At 38.0% G+C, this 23,825-nt stretch overlaps 1 protein-coding gene across 2 annotated transcripts in view; it reads left to right on the forward strand.

Annotated features, from left to right (window-relative positions):
• olfm2a (olfactomedin 2a) overlaps positions 1 to 23,075 on the forward strand; it is a 57,198-nt gene extending 34,123 nt beyond the window's left edge. For both annotated transcript variants that reach the window (XM_038287974.1, XM_038287973.1), the window contains exons 2-6: positions 9,851 to 10,000; positions 14,542 to 14,697; positions 17,116 to 17,335; positions 20,360 to 20,466; positions 22,087 to 23,075. In XM_038287974.1, the coding sequence (XP_038143902.1) occupies positions 9,851 to 10,000; positions 14,542 to 14,697; positions 17,116 to 17,335; positions 20,360 to 20,466; positions 22,087 to 22,761 (1,308 nt within the window). In that variant the 3' untranslated portion in view covers positions 22,762 to 23,075. The remainder of the gene's footprint in view (positions 1 to 9,850; positions 10,001 to 14,541; positions 14,698 to 17,115; positions 17,336 to 20,359; positions 20,467 to 22,086) is intronic.
• Positions 23,076 to 23,825: the final 750 nt, after the last annotated feature.

Consider the following 23,825-nt stretch of genomic DNA (forward strand, 5'->3'; position numbering starts at 1 on the left):
ATAGTGTTCATTGTTATACAAAGTTAGGCGTTAAGAGGCAGTGCGTTCATGTTTTAGATGTCTGCCTTGTTTCTCCCACTTTACTGAAATGGGAGTTTGAGCAGGCCATTCAGCCAAGTTGATAGGTTGTGTTCGAGCGGAGACACAACTCTTCAGAAATGGCTCAATTTATAAAAAATTAAAATGCCATAAAGAACTTACATATATTACTAAGGTGTTTCCAGGAAGCTGAAAAATATTGTGGTCCATTTTTTTCAAAAGCTCCTCCAAATTTCTTCTGAACTAAAACCAAGATATGGTTCTCATTCTGCACCAAGGCCTGCTGTTTTTCAATATTCTATGATCATGACTATTCTAAACATATTCAACAGTCAAGGAATTTAGGCCTGTGATTACTACTGCATCATATTTTGTTTTGAAATAACTTCAGGAGGGCTTGTGCAATGCGGGGATGAATAAATCACCATCGTGATGTGGTTGGATCCCAAGAGCAACGCTATGAAAGACAGAAGAGCAGGATGTCTTTGTGTTTGATATCCAGCATAAAATCTCATTGCGACAGAAGTTTGTTTTAAGCATTCTCACCATGAGCAGAGAGAAGGCAACATATAATGGAAGTAAGAAAGAGCCAGGAATCTGAATCTGATTGGGGTCACGCAGACAGTGTCTGTCTGGATGTTGGAGCTGTAAACTTTATCACACCCACCATGCAATCACATAAAGCGGATAGTTAAGAGTGATCCTCGGTTATGGATTAAAGATTAAAGACTGCTTACAGAGTTTAATGTGAGCACATTACTTTTATGTTTATCGCCCTGCTTTTAGACACTTTTTATTTGGGTTCAGGCTCTGACTGGTGTGCTTTTATGTCTATTCATTGCAAAGCAGGTTTCAAGGCCAGAATATCAGTAAAAGTCAGTGCGTATGAAAGCATTTTAAATAGTTTGGGTAACTATGTGGCGGCTCAACAAAAACATCTAGTGTATCAGCATCCTGATAAGAATATGTTTAAAACGACAAAATTAGCTATAACATTACGGCATCATGAAAAAGCTACCTATTAATGAGATCACACAATTTTGACATCCATATTTGCAGCAGAGACTGTGATTTAACAGTTTATACTGTGTTTTATCACACAAACCACCCTCGTCTCTGTCTTCTGGTTCAGCCTAAGATGTGATAGAGCTATCTTATTCTCATGTGTTGCTAGAGCAGATGCCAAATGCTGCACGAGGGCACCTGGCAGGGTGTCAGCAGCAGGCTTTATTACAGAGTGTGGTTGCAACTGCTTTTTGGAAATTGCAGAGCTGTTATGAGTGTTGTTTCTCCTACCTCTACCTCTCAAACTCTGCTGCCAACGTAGGAAAACAAAACACTTGGTCAACTCAGTGTCCAGCACTGCTGCCATTCAGGTGTGATGTGGACTGGAACAAGTCAGATGCCGCAGATGGGGAGAGAGTGGGAAGGCATTCAGAGCAGTGACAGTTACAGGATTGATAGGTTGGGAGTAAATGTAAGGCAGTGGGGAGGAAAACGTGTAGGGGGAGGGGGGGGTGCATGATGAGTTTATGATTCATTTTATTGACTGGCAACCACACTGCACTGATTGTGGTAATCGGTTTTCCTTGGAAGCAGAGGAGACTAGGGACTTGGATGAGAGACTTCATTGAGTTTTATTTTAAAGGCCAGCAGCTGGCTGGCGCATTGAGCTCTGAGAGATTGTTTATTTCCAGAGTGGGTTTGTGTATTTGCATGTTTATTTATATATAGTCAATTCAGCAAGTGAGCTGCAAATTAGAAAAATGAGATGTGATTGTTTGGCTGCAGCACCGATGCAACTGAGTTGTGTTTGGCATAGGCAGATGAGTCAGCCTACTTGGCAACAAGTGCTGAGAGAAGTTAAGGCGATGCAGATTTGTAAAGAGTAAAAGATATGGAAGCTGCTGAACACGGATGAAGAAATTATGGGATGACGAGTGGAAATAAAAGAGACTGAGATTACAATTAGTTATTCTTTTTTTCTATCCTTCAGAGTCTCTTTGATTCCTATTGCATTCTTATTATTCCAGTCTTTCTCTGCTCTGAACATCTTATCCATTGCCCTTTTCCTAGCCGTGTCCCTTCTCTTTGGTGATGTGTTTCCTCAGATGTAAAGCATTCAGTGTCACGGTCAGCTCTTTCTCATATCTCACAACTTGGTTCTAACATTTGCCCCTTCAGCCTGGTGCTCATGAAAGTTATAATAGACTTGCCGTCATGCTCATAAAGTAAGGATCTGCAGATTTATGATCTCATTTAACTCTGGCTTTGCAGCAGCCAGTTCCTGGGTCTGGCTAATGAAACGCCAGAGGAAGTCTATTTGCAAGTCGACAGCGATACCAGCGGCATGAATGTCTAATTGGATAATCTCTCTGAACTTTGGTAGTCAGCAACAGAACAGGGATTTTTACATTTTTCTCTATAATTATTTCTCAGGTGAGGACCGAGCAGAAAAGCTGGATTTCTCAATGTTTTCTCAAAGATTTTAAAAAGGAAATGGACAAAATTGTCACAATACAGATAGTCATTTTGAAATTAGATCTGTCTTTCAGGAATATAAAATAAACAGAGGAAAGATGCTGCATATCTGTTTATCCCCATTCAGCTGGAATTCACCTTAAATCGTCACTCAGCTTTTTAGCTTGGTATCATTTAAATTAAGCAGGCGAAATCTGAGCTATTTTTCTCCTCACTGCCAGTTGGTGCTTTTCTGTCTATGAGCATATCAGTAACTCTTGCTTTACTCAGTTTCCTCTTGGGAGCTTGAGGTTAGTGCATGCCTGCAGCTGATGGCGAGGCTTCACACAACCAGCGAGTCTAATTTAGGGTCCAAAAAGGGAATCCCAAGGCAGAAATCTTTAGGTGCAATTTTAATTTCAGTGAGTAAACAGCATTGATTTATTTTTGTGTGTGATTTTTGAGTTGTTTTCATTCCTTTGTGTCTTATTTAATGAGCTTTTGCACAGACTGTCTCAGATCTTCTGCTTAGATAGTCTTTGCCATCTCTCATAGCTAATGGGTGAATTTCTGGGACGTTGAACTAAACGCCTACTCTCTGCTCAAATTGTTGTCTTTTTCATGGACGAGGAGATTAAGCACCAAACCTGAAGTGCTCCCGTTAGCCACTGTTTACAACATGACAACATGATTATAGACAGCAACGGGTTGCATAGCATCACTGTATCCAACATTTGGTTTGAACACATTACTTGTGCTCCAGTTTATTCTGGATATTTACAAACAATACTTTTAGCATCAATGAATATTGGAAATTAGTTTTACAGCATTAATGAGGTATGTTGCTGGCTGTAGGGAGCATGAATCTCCTAAATGAACAAATGCCAATGAGCCATTCATTGTAACAAAGAGAGGACTTAATAAAATTTACATAAACACAATGCAAGAGTTGGAAAAACAAGTTCATTTGTATCCTAGGAAATCTCTTGCTTATAAGATCTGATATAGATATCTCTTTGCGCCCAGGCACAAAGCATATAAGGACATTTGCATTTGAGAATTACCTCTTCCATCCTGCTTTCTAACTGTGATGAGAATGAGAAAGTTGGAGTAGAATGGATAGGTGGGTGGTAATGAAATTGGAAGTGATTCAAATAGGCTCTTAATTTCAGCCTGGCTTTATGAAATATTAATGATGAAGGGGAAAGATGAGTTGCAGTGAAATCTCGCTTACTCAGGGGGAGTGGAGCAAAAGTTTGAATACTTTTCCAAGTAGTAGAAAATTATAATTTAAAAATAAATGCTTTCTTTGATGTTTATTTAACTAAAAACACATATAAACAGACAAAATAAGTGGTCCCCCTTGTATGATCAAAGAAAATCTAACTGCGGTAACAGAAATAACTTTAAACCGATTAAAGCAGAGACAGTAATTTTCAGCTCCTTCCAAAGATGCTCAATTGTATTTAGGACAGGGCTCAAAGAAGGCCACTTGAGAATACTCCAATGTTTTCCTCTTAGACATTCTTGGGTGTCTTTAGCTGTGTGTTTTGGGTCATCTTCCTGTTGCAGCATCAACTGGGACTGAGATCAAGCTTTCAAACAACGGGCAGCACATTTCTCTCTAAAATTCCTTGACAGTCTTGTGATTTCATCATTTCCTGCAGATATTCAAGACAACCTGTGCCAGATGAAGAAAAGCAACCGCAGAGCATAATGTCACAATATCACGACTGCAATCTTTCCTTGATGCTTCATCTTTTCTGTGAACATAGAACTGATGTGTTTAGGTAAATCATTAGAATTTTGCTTCATCTGTCATAGGACATTTTCCCAGAAGCTTTGTGGCATGTCAATACCTAGCTTGGCAAGTTTTTTATGACTTGTTTTCATCAATGCTGTCTTCCTTGGCTGTTTCCTGTTACGCCCACTTGGGCTAAAACAGCGATGCTGGTGTGATCTCACACTAATGTTCATTGAGCTTAAAGTTCATCTTTTCAGAAGTTTTTCAGGGTTCTTTTTTTTTTTTTTTTTACCATTTTTATTATTTATTCCTTTGATTTGACGTAAATTTTCCTCCTCTGACCACATCCAGGAAGATTGGCTATAGATCTTAAATTTTTTTAAAGGAAAAGTCCGGTCAGCAAGGAACAACCAATGGGTCATTATTTATACCTAAAGCGAATATGTTCATTGTGATTTATGAATTTAGTCAGTTAAAAAATTAAAACAATATTTTTCGTTGCCATCACTGAGCATGGGAACGGCCATTTTTGCCCAAATATAGTAACACCTCACTCCTGACATCTTCCGGCATTGACGTCACGGTGCGGTAAGCTTAGCACCATTCTTCCCGCTTTACAAGCAAAATCAATGGGAACTACTTAACACATCTGCAATCAACAACAATTATTTAAGATTTCAAGAGGACTTTACCATTTAAATTCACAAGAGCTATAGATAAACTGACAATGCCCACGTGCATTGCAGTTGGATGTTGTAATACATCGGGTAAAAGTGAAAAAAAAGAGTTATTTTACCTTTCCGATTTATGATCCACCACGGGTCCATGGTTGGATTGCCAACTTGAAGAGGGAGGATTTGCCATCAAACTTCTAGCCAGAGAAAAAATACATCATTAATCCATTACTCTCTGCTTTGCATAGTACACTGGTTGTCGCCATCATGGATAAAAGCACATTGTGACAAACACCAGATACAGCATTAGGATTTGCTCAACGGCTGATACCGCACTGTGATGTCACAAACCAGTTGGTCACAGTAGTGCTCTTTGACAAACATGGTGTCTCTGGTAAAGCACATTCAAATGAAATTACTCTCAATTAAAACCACTTATCATATGTTGAAAAGTCTGCATTAATTTCCTACTTAAAGTACTTTCAGAACTTTGTATTCTGAATGTGACCGGACTTTTCCTTTAATAGTTTGTGTGACTGTACTGTAGTCACTGGAAAATTGAGCTTCTTGGAAAGGAGTTTTATAGCTATTACCTCTAACACAGTCGTCTATCATTTTCTCTCTAATCTCCTGAGACAACTCTTCCCTTTGTTTCCTCTGGTCCATATTGATTGTGGTTCACACCATGTCACCAGACATCACACTGACTACCTGTAGCCTTATATATAGGCACACACTTGCTGATTGCAGGATTGTAGACAACTGTGATGCTAATTATGGACACTCTTTGATTTAACATGGTCCTTTGGTCACATTAATTTTATAATTTTCCAGGGGTACCATCATTGTTGTCCAGGCCTGTTAGATCACTTTTCTTTTCTTTTTTTTTATAAGTGTGTTGAAGCATGGTTGGAAAGCAATGGTTGATTTTCCTTTGTTCATTTTGGTAGAAATTGCATTTATTTTTGTTAAATTCAAGTTATTTATGTGACGACTTTTTGCCTTTTCTTTTGTTCTTTTTTTCCCATTCTTTAATTTATATTTCACATTTATAAAGCATAGCCATTGTAACACAAACATTAGCTCCTTCCCTTGGCAAAAGATTAAAAAGGGACACAGGCTTCTACGTCCTTTCAGACTACTGAAAACGAATATTAGAATTGCCAGCCCCCTCATTTGGCTATAGGAATATTTTATTGAATACTTCAAATATTTACAGATTGAGTTGCGTGAATGGTTTCCAGAGTTTCAGTATGACTAACCCCCACCTGTTAACTCTACAGGATACAGTCAATAATGATAGGCCATTGTGCTTTCCGTTTCTCACAGTCAGCAGTGCAGGAAGAGTAGTATAGTAGCCAATATGGGCATACTGCAGAACTGCAATGAAAAGCACAGTGGTGGGCTGTGAGGGCTTTCAAGGCCTTCACTGCTGGCCTAAAATCAATCAGAAACACTAACCTACATTCACAACCTAAACTTTTTTTTTTCTTTCCAACTGTTTTAATTTATTCTTTAATCTATTCTCTTAATTTTCTAGCGTTTCTCTTGGCTGTGCTGCTTCCATTAGATTAATGGGGTTGCTATATTTTTTGTCCAATCAGATTTCAGCCTCTGTCTATTGCAATGTTGATCAAATCTGTCCAGGGCCTTCAGAATCAGCAATGCTGGCTGATCTTACCTTAACATCAGATTTGCCCCACTGGGCTAGTGGGCAGGCCCACCACTACATCAGCCTTTTCTGTCCCCTGATTGGTCAGTTAGAGCTAAATTATTAAAGCCAACTTAAGCTAGCTACAAACTTCATTTTAGATTGACTTTTGCCCAAAGATTTTTTGGCCTCAATGGCTGATACTAAATGGGGATCCTTAGACGTCCTGCACAAAGACAGAAGGATGGAATTTGTTTATAAATAATCAGCATCTCTGCTCAGTGTGATATATATTATTTTCATGCTGTATGCACTATTTTATCTGATAATTGATGTATATCGAATCTGAATAGCTACTGATGATGTAAATATTACACAGCTGTGGTTATAAAGTAGAGGATTGCAGTTGTCTTAACTGGGCTTGTTGCTTAATCGACTTCTGTAGTCACCCTCACACTAATCTTCCTATCTCCGCTTATTACATTTCATAGTTGAATACTATTGGGGGTTTCTTTTATTAAAATGCAAAAGGAATGATATTAACCCCTTGACACCAACATTGCAAATTGTCTTTATATTTTGATATCAAGGTATAAGAAGTAGATAACGTTGAGGGGTGTCCACAGAAGACCATATGCGGATAGAGGCGTTTACTAACAAATAAACAAATGGTTGTTAAAGTAACTGTGACTTCATCTGCGTCTCTTAATGTATGAATTACTCCTCAAACAGTATTTGATGCAAACTAATACAATCAGCATATTTACTACATCTGCTTTTTTGTAAATATCACAGAATAAAACAAGATTTGTGACAAAAACACATCTTTCAGCATAATTCTCATTTTTCTTTGATGTCTAAAGAAAGTGTTTATTTATTTTGGCAAAATTTTTAATATTAATCTCATTAGCTGAAAAAATTATCCAGATGGTTTCTTTTTAATGTAACCTAAAAAGTTTATCTTGACCTAAAACTCCTCCAGTACTTTTTGTTATTACACATACAAAAAGAGTAAAATACCTACTTTTTATTTGCATCATGTTAATACATATCTTTGTCTGCAAAAATTAATTTTAGTTTAGTCTTAATAGCAGCACTTATGTCAGTTTTTTTCTTGGCTTTCATACTGAAAACTCTGAGTTTTGAGTCAAACAATTTGCTGGGCTTAAATATGACCACCACTTCACAGCTCTTACCCTTTTTTAATTTGTTTCTCAGACCCAACAAATGTGGAGAGACAAATTTGTCTGTAGCTGGAAATCTGACAGATTGGATATGATGTGGTAAGGGAATCAAGTACAGAAAAAGTCGTACCTCATGCCCTAGACAATAACTGAATGTAATAGACCATCAGACCTGGTGGAAATAAATTGGGTGAGATTCAGTTTTTCTGTATTGTTACACTTCAGCTTTTGCTGCTTTAGACCTCTGTTTTCCTCTCCATGCAACATTCTATTGTTTGCCACAAAGAAGAGAAAATAAGTAGGACTGGGATTGATGGGAATGAATAAATCTTCCGAGGTCATTGACGGGTCTGACTGAACGATAACAGAAAAATTTGCATCAATATTGAAAATGTTGCCTCTGTCATTTACCCTTTGAACCAAAAGTCCCACAATGAGTCATTTTCATGGAGTTAGACATTCAGTCCCAGTTTAAAAAAATCACTTGCATATATTGGTAATGTGCTATGAATGATATTTTACCCCTGTTTAATAAAAACAGGAAACATTCATCTAAAAATGTCATAAGTGTACTAAGTATGGACTAAATATAATGATGTTAATAGTGTATGAAAACCAGTCTGTGTAAACCACCACTGCATGGTTCCAAGAAGCAAAAGGTAAGTCCAAAATCTGTAAACATGGCTCATGTTGTCAGGTTGAGTGGTTTGAAGATGACCCAAATGCAGAGACTGAAGCTCAGGTGGTTCTTGCAGATTTAATATCAAATAGGTAGCAACAGAAGCAAAAAAGACCAAAATACAGAAAACGTTACGGAAAACTCACATGAAGGGCAAAGAAATTATGATGAAAAACCAGAAAACAGTTACTGAACTGAACAGGAGGTGTATACATGGGAGACAGAAACAAAGACCAGGCAGAAGGTAAAGGCAGGAATTACACAGTGTGACAGTCAGAAAACTCGCTTGCAGGGTGGTTGATGCTTTAAACTCTGATCACTAACACACTAAAGTGTTTTGTTCCCCCAAAAGACTTTAACCTGAACCTCCAAATCCCAGTCCTGCTTTGAAAGAGAAAAATCTGAGTGTCCCTGAACCACAGAATGTTTTTTTTTGTTTCACTTATTTCAATGGGTTTTTAATTTCACTGCAAAAACGTGTTGTACTTTTTCTTATTACGTTTATCTATAAACTGTGTCCTGGGGACTAAATTTACTGTGAATGAACAATTGGCAAAGCCAAGCCTGTATGCCAGTGAGAGTGTACCTGTGACCGCAATGCACTACTTTTGATTGGATTAGTCTGAAAGAGACATCCATCCTTTTAGTCCCAGCCCTCTTTCCCTGGTAAGGGGCTGCATTATTGATCTTGAACGGCTCCATTTCCTTTCGCTGTCCGAACTTATTAGATGTTCAACCTTTAACCAGCCCAGCTTGATCCCTCGTTCTCATTCCCTCTCTTCACAGTTCCCTTTTTGGCTGTCTTCCGTAGTTTTGTGTTTTTCCTAACCATTTGTCCATTTTCTGCCAAACTGCTTATCATATCTTGATCAACACACAAATACCCATTTCTCTCTTGTCCTCTTTATAACTCTATTGGGGCCAGGTCTTCTCCTCTGGTATTTTACTACCGTGAGCACCACCTCTGTCCAATGTCTTTAATCAAGTCCTCTCTCTATTTCTCACAACTAAGATTTTATTACAACTGAATTTAAGTAGTCAGGAGGAGTGCACTGCTTTTCATTTTCAGAAATAGTATTGTTTTTTTATTTTGCAAAGAAATAATGCATCAGAAAGGTTATAGGATCTACCAGTTTAGTTGGTGACAGATTGAGCACAACTAGCATATCAAAAGTGTTCTTCCCCTCTCAAGATTTCTACAACACTTTCAAGTACTGGATAAATGTATTGCCTCGGAAATATTTTATAACTCTGAAACACTTTTTAGAGTGCTGTTGATTAATGCTGGCAGAAAAAAATATATCTTGTCTGCTCTTCTACATTTGAAAAGCCTGGCAGTGTAGATAAACAAAATAAATAAAGTAAGACAGAAGCAACTTTTTTTCCTACTTGGTCACATTTCTATCTGTGTTTCTACAGGCTCTCTACCCCAGCCCAGAGGAAGGCTGGCAAATCTACAGCTCAGCACAGGACGCAGATGGGAAATGTATCTGCACCGTGGTCGCACCAGCCCAGAACATGTGTAATCGCGACCCACGCAGCAGGCAGCTCCGCCAGCTCATGGAGAAGGTGACAGCTGTCAATAACACGCACACTCCAAGACTCCACTGTTGCCCACATAGACACAACAACACAAACTGATACTTTGTGCTTAGCGTCTGACGCCGTCTGTCACATGCAGGCTGCTGAATTGTGCCACCTCCTTCAGCTCATCGCTAATTAGTCAGAAGTAATATGATTTTCAGTTTTAAGTATCAAAGTGAGAGATGGATTAATAACTCCTCTAAGACACATTGCCTTTCAAGTGTTCTCATGCCATTTGAACATCATTTCAATTACAACCTGAATTACAAGCCCCTTTGAAAAATATCCACTTGAATGTTATACTGTTTTGTGATACACAGTGAATATTAGTGCGTGTCATGGACAGTGTTCTGAGATGACAAAGATGTTCAAAGCCAATATAAAAACTCCTTAATAGTGGGGTAGAATTACACCTTCTGTAGGTGAAATCTATAATCTAAATAGTTTGTTTTCTGAAGGCTGCATTAGATTTTATCAAGAGATATCAGCCTGAAAGGAGAGGAATATATATGTGCATCACATTACTAGATGTTTACTTCTAGACAAAGATAAAACTATGTATCATATATGTTTGTTTATGCATCTTCTCATTGAACCTTTTAGTCACTAAAACTTCAAGCATACAAACACACACTGCAAAATTTCCAAGCTCAGGAGGCTTACTGACCTACAGAGGAGTGTATGCAAATGTTACATCCTGTTAGAACTCCTTTTATTCATGGCAGACAGTTCTAGCCATGAACTGATGCTTGTTGAGTCTCCAGATCTGGAGGCCATACACCTACATCTTTTTCTTCTTTACAAGTTAAGTAATATAAACCTTAGAAACACAGATAAATACAATGGAACTGAATGATTCACTTTGCTGCCAGAAGTAGATATTTTGAACAATTTCAACCGATGCTCCTGTAAAAAGGAGGCTCCACCTAGTATTTTAAAGCAGATAGAAAAAAAGGGGGTGGGCTAGGATGGATTGACATTGATATGGTCTTTTGAGAAAAGGCAGATGCAAACAAAGATACTGGAAAAGATTCTCAGAGCTCACTGATGAATCAGTGAGATGCCTGCATCCACCTTCATTCATTCTCTATGAAGTTTGCCTCTTCCCCTCTGACAGTATCTGTGTCCTGATGTTTAAAGCATGTTTACAGAGACAAAATTCGCTCTCCCACATGCTTCACTAAATGAATATTCTAACAGGGGAAAAAAGCATATCTTGGCACAGAGACAGAATGAATTGTTGCAGCTTGTGATAGCATTAGAAAGATTTTGTGAAATCTTAAGCAAGTAGAGCACAGAAATATGACAGCGTTGATTATGAAAGAGTTATCAAGTTCATACACACCTTTCACAGGAGACTTTTATTATATCTTGTGTTGTTTTGTTAATGCAATTATATAATTACTGTCATATACTTATATAATAGTTTGCTTATACTTTAGATTAAAGGAACCTTTTCAGCATAACAACCATAACCATTTATTAAACATACTTAGCCTGCCTTCTTGTAATAAAAGGAGTGTAAAAAATGGACTGATTAATGGTCTGATGTAGTATTCTAATCCTAAATGTCATGTTTTCATTTGCTGTTGAAGGAAAATTATTATAAATAATGCAAATAAAGGGTTGAAAACACCCTGTGTGTAATTAATCTACATAATGTGTTTTATTTAGTGAAGTAAATAACTGAAATTAATTATGTTTCATAATATTTATTTAATATGAACATACATTTTGTTCATGTTTTTATTGAGTTTAAGGAAATATGGATTATGATCATTGTTATTAGATTGTTTAATGACTTTAAAACTTTGTAGATAATGTACTAAAATCAAAGGCACCATGATGTAGACTTACTGTAATGCACCCCTCAGAAAACTCTATCATAAACATTAAAGCCAGCTTTTAGAAAAAGTCATAGCAAAAATAGAATATTATATGCTCTATGATGTATTATTTATCACTGTATTGCATTTTGTTATTAGGGTGTTTTCATTACTGTGTGTCTGCATGCTTTCTGTACTCACTGTTGCCTGAAGCAGGCTTAATGAGGACACCCAGGGTCAGCACTATTTCAGCTTCACCGGAATAAAAGCTGCAAAATATAAAGCTCTGTGTGAGTCTGCTTGTATGTGTGGTCCCAAAAGAGCAGTGCCCACCAAGACATCCTCATTTGAACCCAGAGCATGAGGGGGAATTGTTTGAGTCCAGATTCACAACTGACATCAGGAGCCAAAGCTATGTTAGCGATGTCAAAACTACCCTCTGTTCAAAGAATGTAAAGTAGGTTTTTACAGAATTTTTATTCAGCTCTCTCTTAGCCAGATAGAGCCTGACCCTGACGGATGACAGCGAGGCAATAGTCGCCGCAAATCTTTGAACATCTCCTCCCCTTCTGACCTCACTGTCTGTCTGGCTGAATTGAGATGAAATCAGATTAAATATGAGGCAGAAATATGGTTAGACATACTCACAAACAAGCCTGATGCAGAATGAGTCATAACACTGGGCATGAAGCAGACACACCTGCGACTGTAAATCTGGGACACTGATGATGAGGATTGTCTTTTATTAAATAAGAAGAGGATGCAGGAGTACCAAATGTTAATGCATCAAGTTGACAAAGAAATTGCTTAGAATTTGGCTGCTGGAAGATTTTATTCCTTAATATCCCCCTGCCTATTCCTTGTGTTCCACTTTAGGAAAATAAAAAGTTTAATTGCTAAATATTTTGTGACCAAATACTCTTCTGCTAGTTCACTACATGCGTGGGAGTAACACAGGGTGAGGGAAACTGTGGGCTGAGCATGAAGCATCGAGTAGGCTGTCATGGATCAGGCAGGCAAGGAAGTGTGGTGCAAAACAGACTTTCATGCCAAGCTGCAACCTTTCAATATTGGGTCTGTTTTTTTTTTTCTTCATTTCATTTTGAATTTTTCTGCCGCCATCTTTATGGGTTTGCACCTGTTTAAGTGGGCTGCTGGACATACAAGTCTCCTATATGCATGACAACCCTTAATGTTTGGATGAATTCTGGTATGCTTTGTGCAATCTACAGGAGATGAGGGGGTGTGTGCAAGGCAGTAGGCTGATTATGCAGCAGCATAGTGAGCTGTCAGAGGATGAGTAAGCTCAGTACTTAACAAAACTTTAACTAAGTGCCAAACTAAATTGTCTAAGAACAGTAAATGCCTACTTAGCAGAGTTTCCTTCGCAGTGAGGTGTTTTCACATATTATTTGGATGAACCCTTTAACCGGTGCACACTCCACTGTACTGGATGTCTACTAACTTTGTTTAATGAGTAGGTATAAACTCACTGAAGAGAGCATAGTCATGTACTCACCTCTTAGGAACACAAAAATAATGTATTAATCTTCAAATTAAGGAGCGCATGAAGAGCATTTGTTGTGATAGTGTTTACTTAGTTCCTTTAAAGCCTGAAGATAACTTTTGCAACAGACAAATAGGCAGATATAAACATTTTTGCTTCAGCCTCCATCAACTTACCAGCTTCTCTGCTCTTTTGCACACTTGTTCTTGGAATTATCTTTTTTTCTTTTCTTAGTACTCTTGGACTAAAAAATTGCTCATTTGATTGGCCGTATGACTTGTTTACCTATTGTGTGTATGCACAATATCATACATACAGTCACGTGATCTTGTGAAGATAAATGTACAAAATGCTTATGTTTTCAAACAAATCGACCAAAGTCAAAGTGGATTTTGACTTTAAAAGATCTAAATTGATATGTTTGTGAGATCAGGCTGACACAGTTCTGTGGCAACAAGTTATGCTTATACTGTAAGGCATCCTCTCAAATCTCAAAAATAACAATTTAATATGAAGTATAATTTTATGGTTAAAAGGGTGACTGTTGTTGAAAGGATTTTAGGAGTTACAAAACCAGGATGATGTCCAAAATTTCAGGTAGAATGTAGTAATCACGAATAAATATGTAATGAACTTCACTTTGAAGTTTTGTATTTCTGGTAAACTTGTACAGTAGCTATGTGTTACTTTTATTTTTGTTTACTTCCATTGGCAGTCCAGTTGGTGGCAGTGTAAAGTATGTACGTATAAAAAATAATCTAGTTTATATGCATGTATGCTATCAATTGGACATAAGCGATCAGTAGTGTTTATTGACTGCAATAAATGTCTCACACTGATAAGAATTGTGATTAATCATGACAATAAATAGAGTTGTTACTTATATGGAGTTTATCCTCCATGTTTTTTAAGTATAATTAAAATACTTAATCTGAATTGTGTAAAGAAGTAGATTGCTTGGTGATGGATATTTTTTTTTATTTTTAGGAGTATAATCTGTGTTTTACTGAGCTGTGACTGTTTACATTATTGTGGTTTGCAGAATATTCTATTTCCAAACAGAGATTAGAATATGTTTTTAAAAAACATTTTATCTGCACTCTTATCATTAATCCAAGAAATACAACAGAATAAAATACTAAAAAATTTAGTAAACACTATCATCTTCATGATTTATTGTTTTTGCTTTGCAGGTTCAGAATATTAGCCAATCAATGGAGGTGCTAGACCTGAGAACCTACAGAGATCTCCAGTATGTAAGGAACACTGAGAGTCTGATGAAAGTTGTTGATGGAAAGTTGAAGGTGGCCTCTGAAAATCCCCGAAGCCTCAATCCAAAGGGCTTTCAGGTAATCGGCTTGGTGTTACTCTCTGTTCAAAGAATTGTATGTACTATAGATCATTTGAATAGAATTTATATACAATGCATTTATTTTTTTAGTTCTTCACAGACAGTAAAATTCTATACGACTCCTGGTGGACTGGCATATAAACATTGGTAGTGATATCCTGTTGGAGTACTTTACATGATTTATTGGGTCACCCCGCTAAGGTTGACTAATCTACTGTGCTTCATGAGCTTCACATGTTACCGATGATTCAAGCTGTGAACCAAGAAGGGCATCAGTTTTGTTTTTTTTTTCTGTCTAACTCACTGGACATCTCATTCACTTTTCTATACCCATCCTTTCTTTCTAATCTCTGTAGGAAACTTCCCAGCATCTGTGGTTTATATATTTTCACATTTGTTTGAATTTCTCATTCAGAGATTCAGGCTTAGCTGGCTTAGCATTATCAGCAAGCCCTTATATTTTTCTATCAGCAGACTGCCTTGCTCAGTAGCATTGTTATATTTTTATAACCTTACAGATATTAGATGGGCCATAAAATTGTGTGATTAAAAGATGCTCTGATAAACACTAAGTGCATTTTGCCACTGGGTTGGTGCCTCAGCAAAGAGGCAAGCATGAATATCTGTTTAGCTTTCAGTATGCTTTCCGAAAGCTATTCCAACAAAGAAAGGGAAATCAGAAAAGCTCGAGATTACTTTGTAGACAGAAAACCAAAGCATTTGTCTGAATGCAAATCTAACGTTTCCATTCTTAAAAGGCAGAAAAAAATTGACGGATTTTGATCGAAGCCAGTTGGCTGATAAATGTGCGCAGTTTAAAGTTGCCAATGGTGGAGCGAGGGAGATTAACGAGAGTGAATTTTCTCAGCTTGAAAAAGTGAAAATTAGATTTATGATGTGGCGCCACAAGGCTGAGAGCTGCTCCATCACCAGATTTACGATAAACCCTAACAAGAAGGAAACAGCCCCTCCTGTGGTGGCCACACTTTATTGATAGACTTTTTTTCCCTCTTAAGCTATCCACCTTCAAGACATTCAGCTGGACTCTGTTGCTGCTTCTTGCACCCCTGTCTAAAGCAAAGGTGTTTGCTCTTACTTCTAAACTCATTAAAATCCAAATATGCCGCTATTGGTGCATGCTAAAACACTAACGTCAACCTTAATCAGATGGCAGTAAGACATTTTGTTTAGATAGTTTTTTTATATATTAAAAGAAATGCCTAATAATTTGATTTCCAATCAAATAAGTTTCTAAGTAAATCAGTATTTTTCAGTTATTAAAAATTCCTCTTCAAATAAAATACTTTAAAATAAATTCAGCCAATGCATTTACATAAATACATTAGGGGATTTAGAGAGTGTGTTGGTGTATTGCATCATTGGAGACTAAGTGACAGGTTGAATTAGAACAGAGCGGAATATGAAAACGGAAATGACAGAAATTGTCAGCAATATCCATTAATCTAATAAGAAGTTGTCTAACGGGGTGAAAAAGCACCAGCTGTCAAGCGAGCAATTACCCGGCCCTGGGACCCAAATATTGATCAATATGACTAATGTCTAGCATTTAGGCGACCAAAGGGGAGGTTGAAAGAATAACCCGTAGTCAGGATTACATAACAGATATTTGCATTAAATAAATCATAAATTTGTTCATCTTTTATGCCTGTTTAGTTATTTTAGGGTTGAAAAGGGTTACAGTATGTCCAAATTCAAAAAGTTTATTAAAAAGAGACAGGATGCACCCAACCCATCAGCAAGACAGAAGACACAGGAAACGCAACACAGACAATCTATCCCCCCAAATCTTTATAACCGTATAAGATTTAGCTTTATTGTACTTTTAATTTTTCCATCATGTTCTTCTGACAATAAAAACAATATTTCCAAGTTGCCCAGAAAGAATCTGGATTTGCAGGTGTTAATCCGACCTAGGGTTCTTGAGATTAGGGTGATGGCCAGGAGAGTTTTCAAGCATATTACAAAATCTGAAAGCTAAAATACCAGTGGGAACAAGTAAAAAGGCTCGATTGCTACAATACCAATAAAGTGTTTTTCACAGATTATTGAAAAGGAATAACTGACAAATTTTTTTAATAAATAAAACCATCTAACCATCCAATTTTCAGAAAAAAATCATTTAAAACATAATTTGCATGTTGTATATATAATTCTATTTTTTTTTTTTATTTCATCCTTGAAAGAGATTCAGTGTAGTCAGATTAGGTTGTTATAAAGATTAAAATGATGTACATTTTAAATCTCCAATTCCATTCCAACATTATCTGCTTGTATTGGGTTAAAAAAAATTCAATAATTAGATATTTATTAGTATAGTCTAATGCTCATTCTTCCTCAGAAATTGAAATGTTACACACATTTTCCCTCCACATTTCCCTATGCCATGTTTTTTTAGGAGTTGAAAGACAAGGTGAACCAACTGCTTCCCCTGCTCCCTGTGCTGGAACAGTACAAGACAGATGCTAAGATGATCCTGCGTCTTCGAGAGGAGGTGAGAAACCTTTCTTTGGTGCTTATGGCCATCCAGGAGGAGATGGGGGCCTACGACTATGAGGAGCTGCGGCAGAGAGTCCTGTTGCTGGAGACCCGACTGCACTCCTGCATGCAGAAACTAGGTATGAAACATGTGGGCTCGATGGCAGGGGACTTTTCCTACATATTTTAAATGATACTTTTTTTGGTAAATAAAGAAAGTAGCTGTTCCCCAAATCACAAGTTCTTACCTCATTATTGCTAGATTATTTTATCATTGGTTGGAAAAGCCATTTTCTCATAACCAGTATATTATTTCTTTTTGGAAATATATATTTTTTTAGTCTCACAAAGTAATAAAAGTTTAAAATTTGTAGTGCATTTGAGGACCAAGGAAACTATTATAGACAGCAGTCTTATTAATAAAACAATAGAATAGAATAGAAAGTTTGTTGCTGACAGTAAATTGGTTTGCTTTGCACATTAAGTATCACATACCCTCTACCTCTTTATATCTTTCATTAAATTTAGGGACCTCTGAAAATGTTTGTAGTGATATATACATATAAAAACTTCACCAGAATATAATACACCTTAAAATAAGTTTTAAATCATACACTGACATGTTAAGGTTTTTTTTATAACATTTTCTGGTTATAAATAAAGATGAATTTATTAAAACCAATTTTCTTAAGTATTATGCAGTTTATCACTGGCAATTGAGTAACTAAAAAAACGTAACTTAATAGAGCGAAAGAAAGATATTTAAAAAAAACGCAATTGTGAAAGCTCAAAATTAAGGAAGAGCAACAACAAAATTATAAAAGAAACATTCATTTTTACCTACTATAACAGGACAAAAAATGTCTCGATATTTCAATGAAAAGTTTTAGCTTCCGTAAGTGTGAAAGTAGTATTTTTAAAAGCATTGCTTCAGTCTTGAGGCTATTTGCGTCTGGCATGCTGCCAACAATTTCTCTTATCTCAGACCTCCAATAATCAACCTTGGCAGAGGGCGGGGGGGTTGGAGTTGGTGTTCTGAGAGTTACTACCGTATTTTCACGACCATAAGGCGCACCGTACTAAAAGGCGCAGTCTCAGTTATGTGTGCCATTTCTGTATTTAACACACACATAAGGCGCACCGGACTATAGGGCGCATTTTTTATATACAGGTACATGTCCTCTACTACCTTTAAATACCTCTACAGCGTATTTAAAAATACAGCGGGCCCAAAACTGAGTATGACTGTGCTTTATTCATGTATTTATTACAAAGTATTAATCAAACCTGTGAGCTGGCCATGAGACAGACACATCGCAGATGACACAGCGCTGTGATTACTCCTAAATTAACTTAAAATCCTGAAACCTGCCGACGGAATATGTTCACTTTTATTGCAGGTATCCTGGTGCCTGCTGTTTAAATTATTTAGATGAAAAACACCTGCCAGCCGCCGCGGTGAGGCTGCTGTTGAAGGGATTTCTTTCGGTGCACCGCTGGTATGTGGGGGTCTGAGCGCCTCCGACAGAAATAGATAATCTGGATGAACTGACTGCAATTAAGTTTTCAGGTGGCCTTTCTCACTTAAAAACATATTAAAACTACTTTATTCCCACTGATCACAGCAAATACAGCTGCAAGATTTAGATTATTTAGATGAAAAACACCTGCCAGCCACCGCTGTGAAGAGGAGGAGACCCGGGCCCAGAGGCTGCTGTTGAATTAAGTTTTCAGGTAGAAAAATAGAGCGGGAGCAAAACTGAGTATGATTGTGCTTTATTCATGTAGTTATTACAAAGTATTATTTAAACCCATCAAAGTCATCATCCTCTGTTTCTGAATTAAACAGCTGCGCTAAATCAGACATGCCAATTTCCCCTTCTTCGCTGTCAGAGTCACTTTCCGTGCAGCGCGGCTCCTCAGAAATAATGCCGGCTTTTACGAAAGCTTGAACAACAGAGCCAGCAGACACGTTAGTCCAAGCATCTACAATCCATCCGCAAACGGTGGCGTAACTTGTCCGGCGCTGCCTTCCACTTATCCTGAAACTGTGGTCTCTGTCGGCCATCCATCGCTCCCACGCCACTCGCAGCCTTACTTTGAACAGCCTTACTTTGATGCGTGGAAAAAAGCACCTGGTCTCCTCACATACACCTGCCTTTCATCATCTCCTCATCCATCCAGCCTTTTTCATATGCGTTAATGTCATCAGAGCGCTGTGTCTGTCTCGCGGTCAGCTCCCAGATCAGCTTCTCTGATTGGTTGATGCGGCGCGTCCCTCAGCAAAACTTCAATTTTTCCATCTCGAGCAGCAGCAGCGCGTTGGCAGTGCGTCAGATACTTAAACGCTCCCGAGGCGCTGCGCCTGCTGTTCAAAACGCTCTGCGGGACCTTTTGCTGCGCCTATACGCGCGTCAACCATTGACTTTGCATGTAAACTCGCTGCTTCTGCTGCACCTGCTGGGTCCGGTTCACACCGATGTCGAGCGGTTGAACAGCGAGCACAGCGTTAATTTGTTTCCCCATGTTTTTCACATCAGCTGTGAGATGGGCACGCATGGAGTTACATATTAACAGCGATGGTGATGAGTGGAAAAAAAACACCTGGTCTCCTTACATTCAGCCACTCTTTCATCATCTCCTCAATGAGGTGGTCTCAAAAGTCGCAGTTACAACACACATAGGGCGCACCGCACCAAAGGGCGCACCGCACATTTTGAGGGGAAAAAAAGACATTTAAGTGCGCCTTATAGTCGTGAAAATACGGTATATTGATTGTTTTCTCATGTAACAAATTAAACTATAGTGATTCTACACACAACAAAAGAAAACTATTGATAAAGAGGAATTCAGCTCATTGGTCTTTTATTATGGCAAATATATTAAGCAACAACTAATTACCTTGAACTTAGACTTAGACTCAACTTTATTTATCCCTTGGGATTACTCCTGCAGGGACATTATGGTTCCAGTCGCTTACATAGGGTACAAAGAGTAAAAGCAGGATGCCATTTTCTGTGCTATGATTTCATTTATCGCCTATTAAAAAACAGGTAAAAAGATCGAGGCCTGCCAAACTTAAAAGGAACTTGAATACTATTTTTTTTTTTACATCACTTGTCCAGAGGCATGAATTTTATGTCCTTCTCTTTTTTGATTTGCAGGCTGTGGAAAGCTCACTGGTGTCAGCAATCCCATTACAGTGCGTGCATCTGGATCAAGATTCGGCTCCTGGATGACAGACACCATGATACCCAGCTCAGACAACAGAGTGAGTATTTCAGATCCTCTCTAGTTTGAGGCTCAAGAAGCAAATAATGATATAACCAAGAGCTCTAACAAAATCATCTAAACTCTTTGAGCTACTCAGTATAAAAAATAAAAAAAAACACATCCACCCAGCGGAGCTGTCACTGTTAGTCAGTGAGTGATTGATCATTTTGTCCAAGTTGCACTTCTCATGAATACCACAATATGACAGACACAAAGAGAATTGAGAATTCGTAGCAGAGTCACTGATGAATTGCATCTATTTCCTTCTTGCCTGTCGTCCTCATTCATTACACACTGCAGCTGATTAATCACTCCATCATCAGAGGGAAAAAAAACAAAGAGCTGTTTGGGCTAAAGTTTTCTAAATTCACTTAGGTAATTATCAGAGGGTTGCTCTGCACTCAAACAGAACAGCCATGGGTTTTTAAACCTGAGATTTCATGTTAGGAGTAGGCGAGTAGAGAGAGTGGAAAGAAATTGAACTATTAGCTATTTCTAGTACCTAACAGAAGCTGAGAAACTTTTATAGAGTGTATTATGTTGGCCTCTCTACAAATTGAATCACAAGAGGATAAATGGATGTTAGAAAAGGGCCTTATCAATGTTCTGAATGTTCTGATTATGTTTATGTTTAATCTTGTTTGCTGAGATTATGTTTCTCTACCTACGAACTGAGTCGCCTCTTACTCCATTAAGCGGCAGATACGTCAGTATCACAGCAATTGTTACACTCTTATGTGAAAATCTTGCTTTGCAGGCAAATATACAAAAGCTATAAAGATAGTTAGAACGTGCCAGAGTTTTGGCCTGGCTCAGCCTCTTTCTCTTGCTCAGCTCAAGGGACTCATTCAGTAAGCATAGAAGAAACCAAGCTTAATGGTTTATAATAAACCTTGCTCCATAATTCATTTGCTGTACCACTCCAACACAGCTTATTCCCATTCCCCTCTCCTTTTCTGCAGAGTAAAAAGAGGTTTTTCTGCACATATGAAAGCGCAATTAGACAAAGAAGAAAGAATCAGAGAAAACAAAGAAAAGAGCTGCATCTTTCTAAAGATGTCCTAGTTACATTGTGAACAAAATAAATATTTAATCCAGTAATAGCTTAATTGAATAATTCAAATGCTAAATTGTTTCTCCCTTCTGAGTGAATTAAAAGGGTGATGCAGCCACAGAAGCACAATGTCAGTGGAGGGATCTGCTGAGGGAGCTCGGGGAAAAGAATAGAGTTGCTAAATGGATTGATTTTCTGTAAATGTGGACTGGAAAGGGCAGAGTGCACAAGCAGTGGTTCCCTGCAAAGCACAGGCAACATCTCCCCCCTCAAACAGGAGAGATCGATAGATTTGAACACACACATTTCTGCATGCATGAAAAAAATACACTTACACCCAAACAAGTAGATTCACCACACACACATACACTAATTCTTACTTTGCCCACGGCATTGCCTTAGGCTGTAATGAAACATCAAAGAGTTCCTGCAGATAGCTGCATCAGGTAAAACACACCAATAATCTCTGATAACCCTTGGATGTTTATATTAAGGTGTTTTAACTCAGTAGCTCCTCAGAATGTAATGCTTTTGTTCAAAGATTTCTTCTTTTTTTTTGGACAGGTTTGGTCAATGGATGGATACTTCAAGGGGAGGCGTGTCCTAGAATACCGAACAATGAGCGATTTCATGAAGGGGCAGAACTTTGTGCAGCACCTGCTGCCCCATCCTTGGGCTGGCACTGGGCATGTGGTCTATAATGGCTCATTGTACTACAACAAATACCAGAGCAACATAATTATCAAATACCACTTCCGGTCTAGAAGTGTGCTTGTGCAACGCAGCCTAAGTGGAGCTGGCTACAACAACACCTTTCCTTACTCCTGGGGGGGCTCCTCTGATATTGACCTGATGGCGGACGAGAATGGTCTCTGGGCTGTTTACACCACCATACCCAATGCGGGGAACATCGTCATTAGCCGCCTGGAGCCAATGAGTTTGGAGGTCCTGCAAACCTGGGACACAGGCTTCCCAAAACGCAGTGCTGGAGAGTCTTTTATGATCTGTGGCACACTCTATGTCACAAACTCTCACCTTGCCGGTGCTAAAATCTACTTTGCTTACTACACCAACACATCAAGCTATGAGTACACAGATATCCCCTTCCACAATCAGTACTCTCACATCTCCATGATGGACTATAACCCTAGGGAGAGGGTCCTGTACACCTGGAACAACGGACACCAGGTGCTCTATAATGTCACACTTTTCCAAGTCATTAAGACTTCTGGAGACTGAGGGCTCAAATAAATGACCCACTCAAAAAAAAAAAAATGCTTTGATCATTGTTCTATGAGGACAAAGGAGCAAGTTAGAGATGGGTACTGTCTGGGGAAGGTATAGGATGGAGGTTTTAATCTGTGGGCATACGCCTTGGGTGTTTTTTAAGAATTTAAATCTTCATAGAGTGCTATTATTCACATTCAAAAAATGTCCAACAACTGGGTTTGTAAAGACCTAATGACTGAGCGCTTCTCTTCTTTTCTTTATGTGATGAGTAAGCATGGTTCTTTTTATCTGTGATGACAAATAAACATCCACTTTAACATTAATGATGTGGTATTGTCTTAGTTGCCCTGTGTCAAAACAGCCCTGAAACTTTAAAGATCCGAATAAACAAGGTGACCAATTTAAAATGTGGAAAAACTACAATTAAGAACTAGCAATTATTTTTTATTTTCTAATTCTTGTCATCTTCGGTGTTATGTAAATATTGGCTCTTGGAACACTGATAAAAATCATATGAAATTGTCAAAACAAAAAGGCAATTAGTAAAGAATGGAAGGAGAAAGTGCAATAGGATAGAATGAAGATTAGGGCACAACAAAAAAATATACGGGAAGGAGGGAGGATATAAGAAAGTATAAACACACAGTTTAGACAAAAACAGTGACATCAATTTCCATACTTTTCCAGCCAGTGTAAGAATTTTGAAAGCTAAAATATGATTTTCATTTTGCGAATAGATGTATTATTTTTAATGCCAAAGGAAACACGAAGGGAAATAATCTCTAGACACCCATAAACCATAACAAAAACATTGCATCCATGTTAAAAAGCCATGACAAAGCTTCTGAGAATTCTAGGCCATAAAAAGTGATATGTCACCGACACAAATGTGGTCAAATTTAACAGCAACAGCCACCACTTAGATCTCATTTCACCAAGGTGAACTGAAAGTGAAAGCTGAACATGTGGTAAAAGGTGCAGGTGGCGGTGTGATGGACTGAGAAGAACACTGGGAGTTAAGAGGCAGAATGTAAATTGTGTTTACAGCTGAGCTGAGAAATTACACATTGCAC

The sequence above is a fragment of the Cyprinodon tularosa genome, unplaced genomic scaffold, assembly GCF_016077235.1.
Source record: "Cyprinodon tularosa strain WSP-4 unplaced genomic scaffold, ASM1607723v1 ctg246, whole genome shotgun sequence".
Lineage (NCBI taxonomy): Eukaryota > Metazoa > Chordata > Actinopteri > Cyprinodontiformes > Cyprinodontidae > Cyprinodon > Cyprinodon tularosa.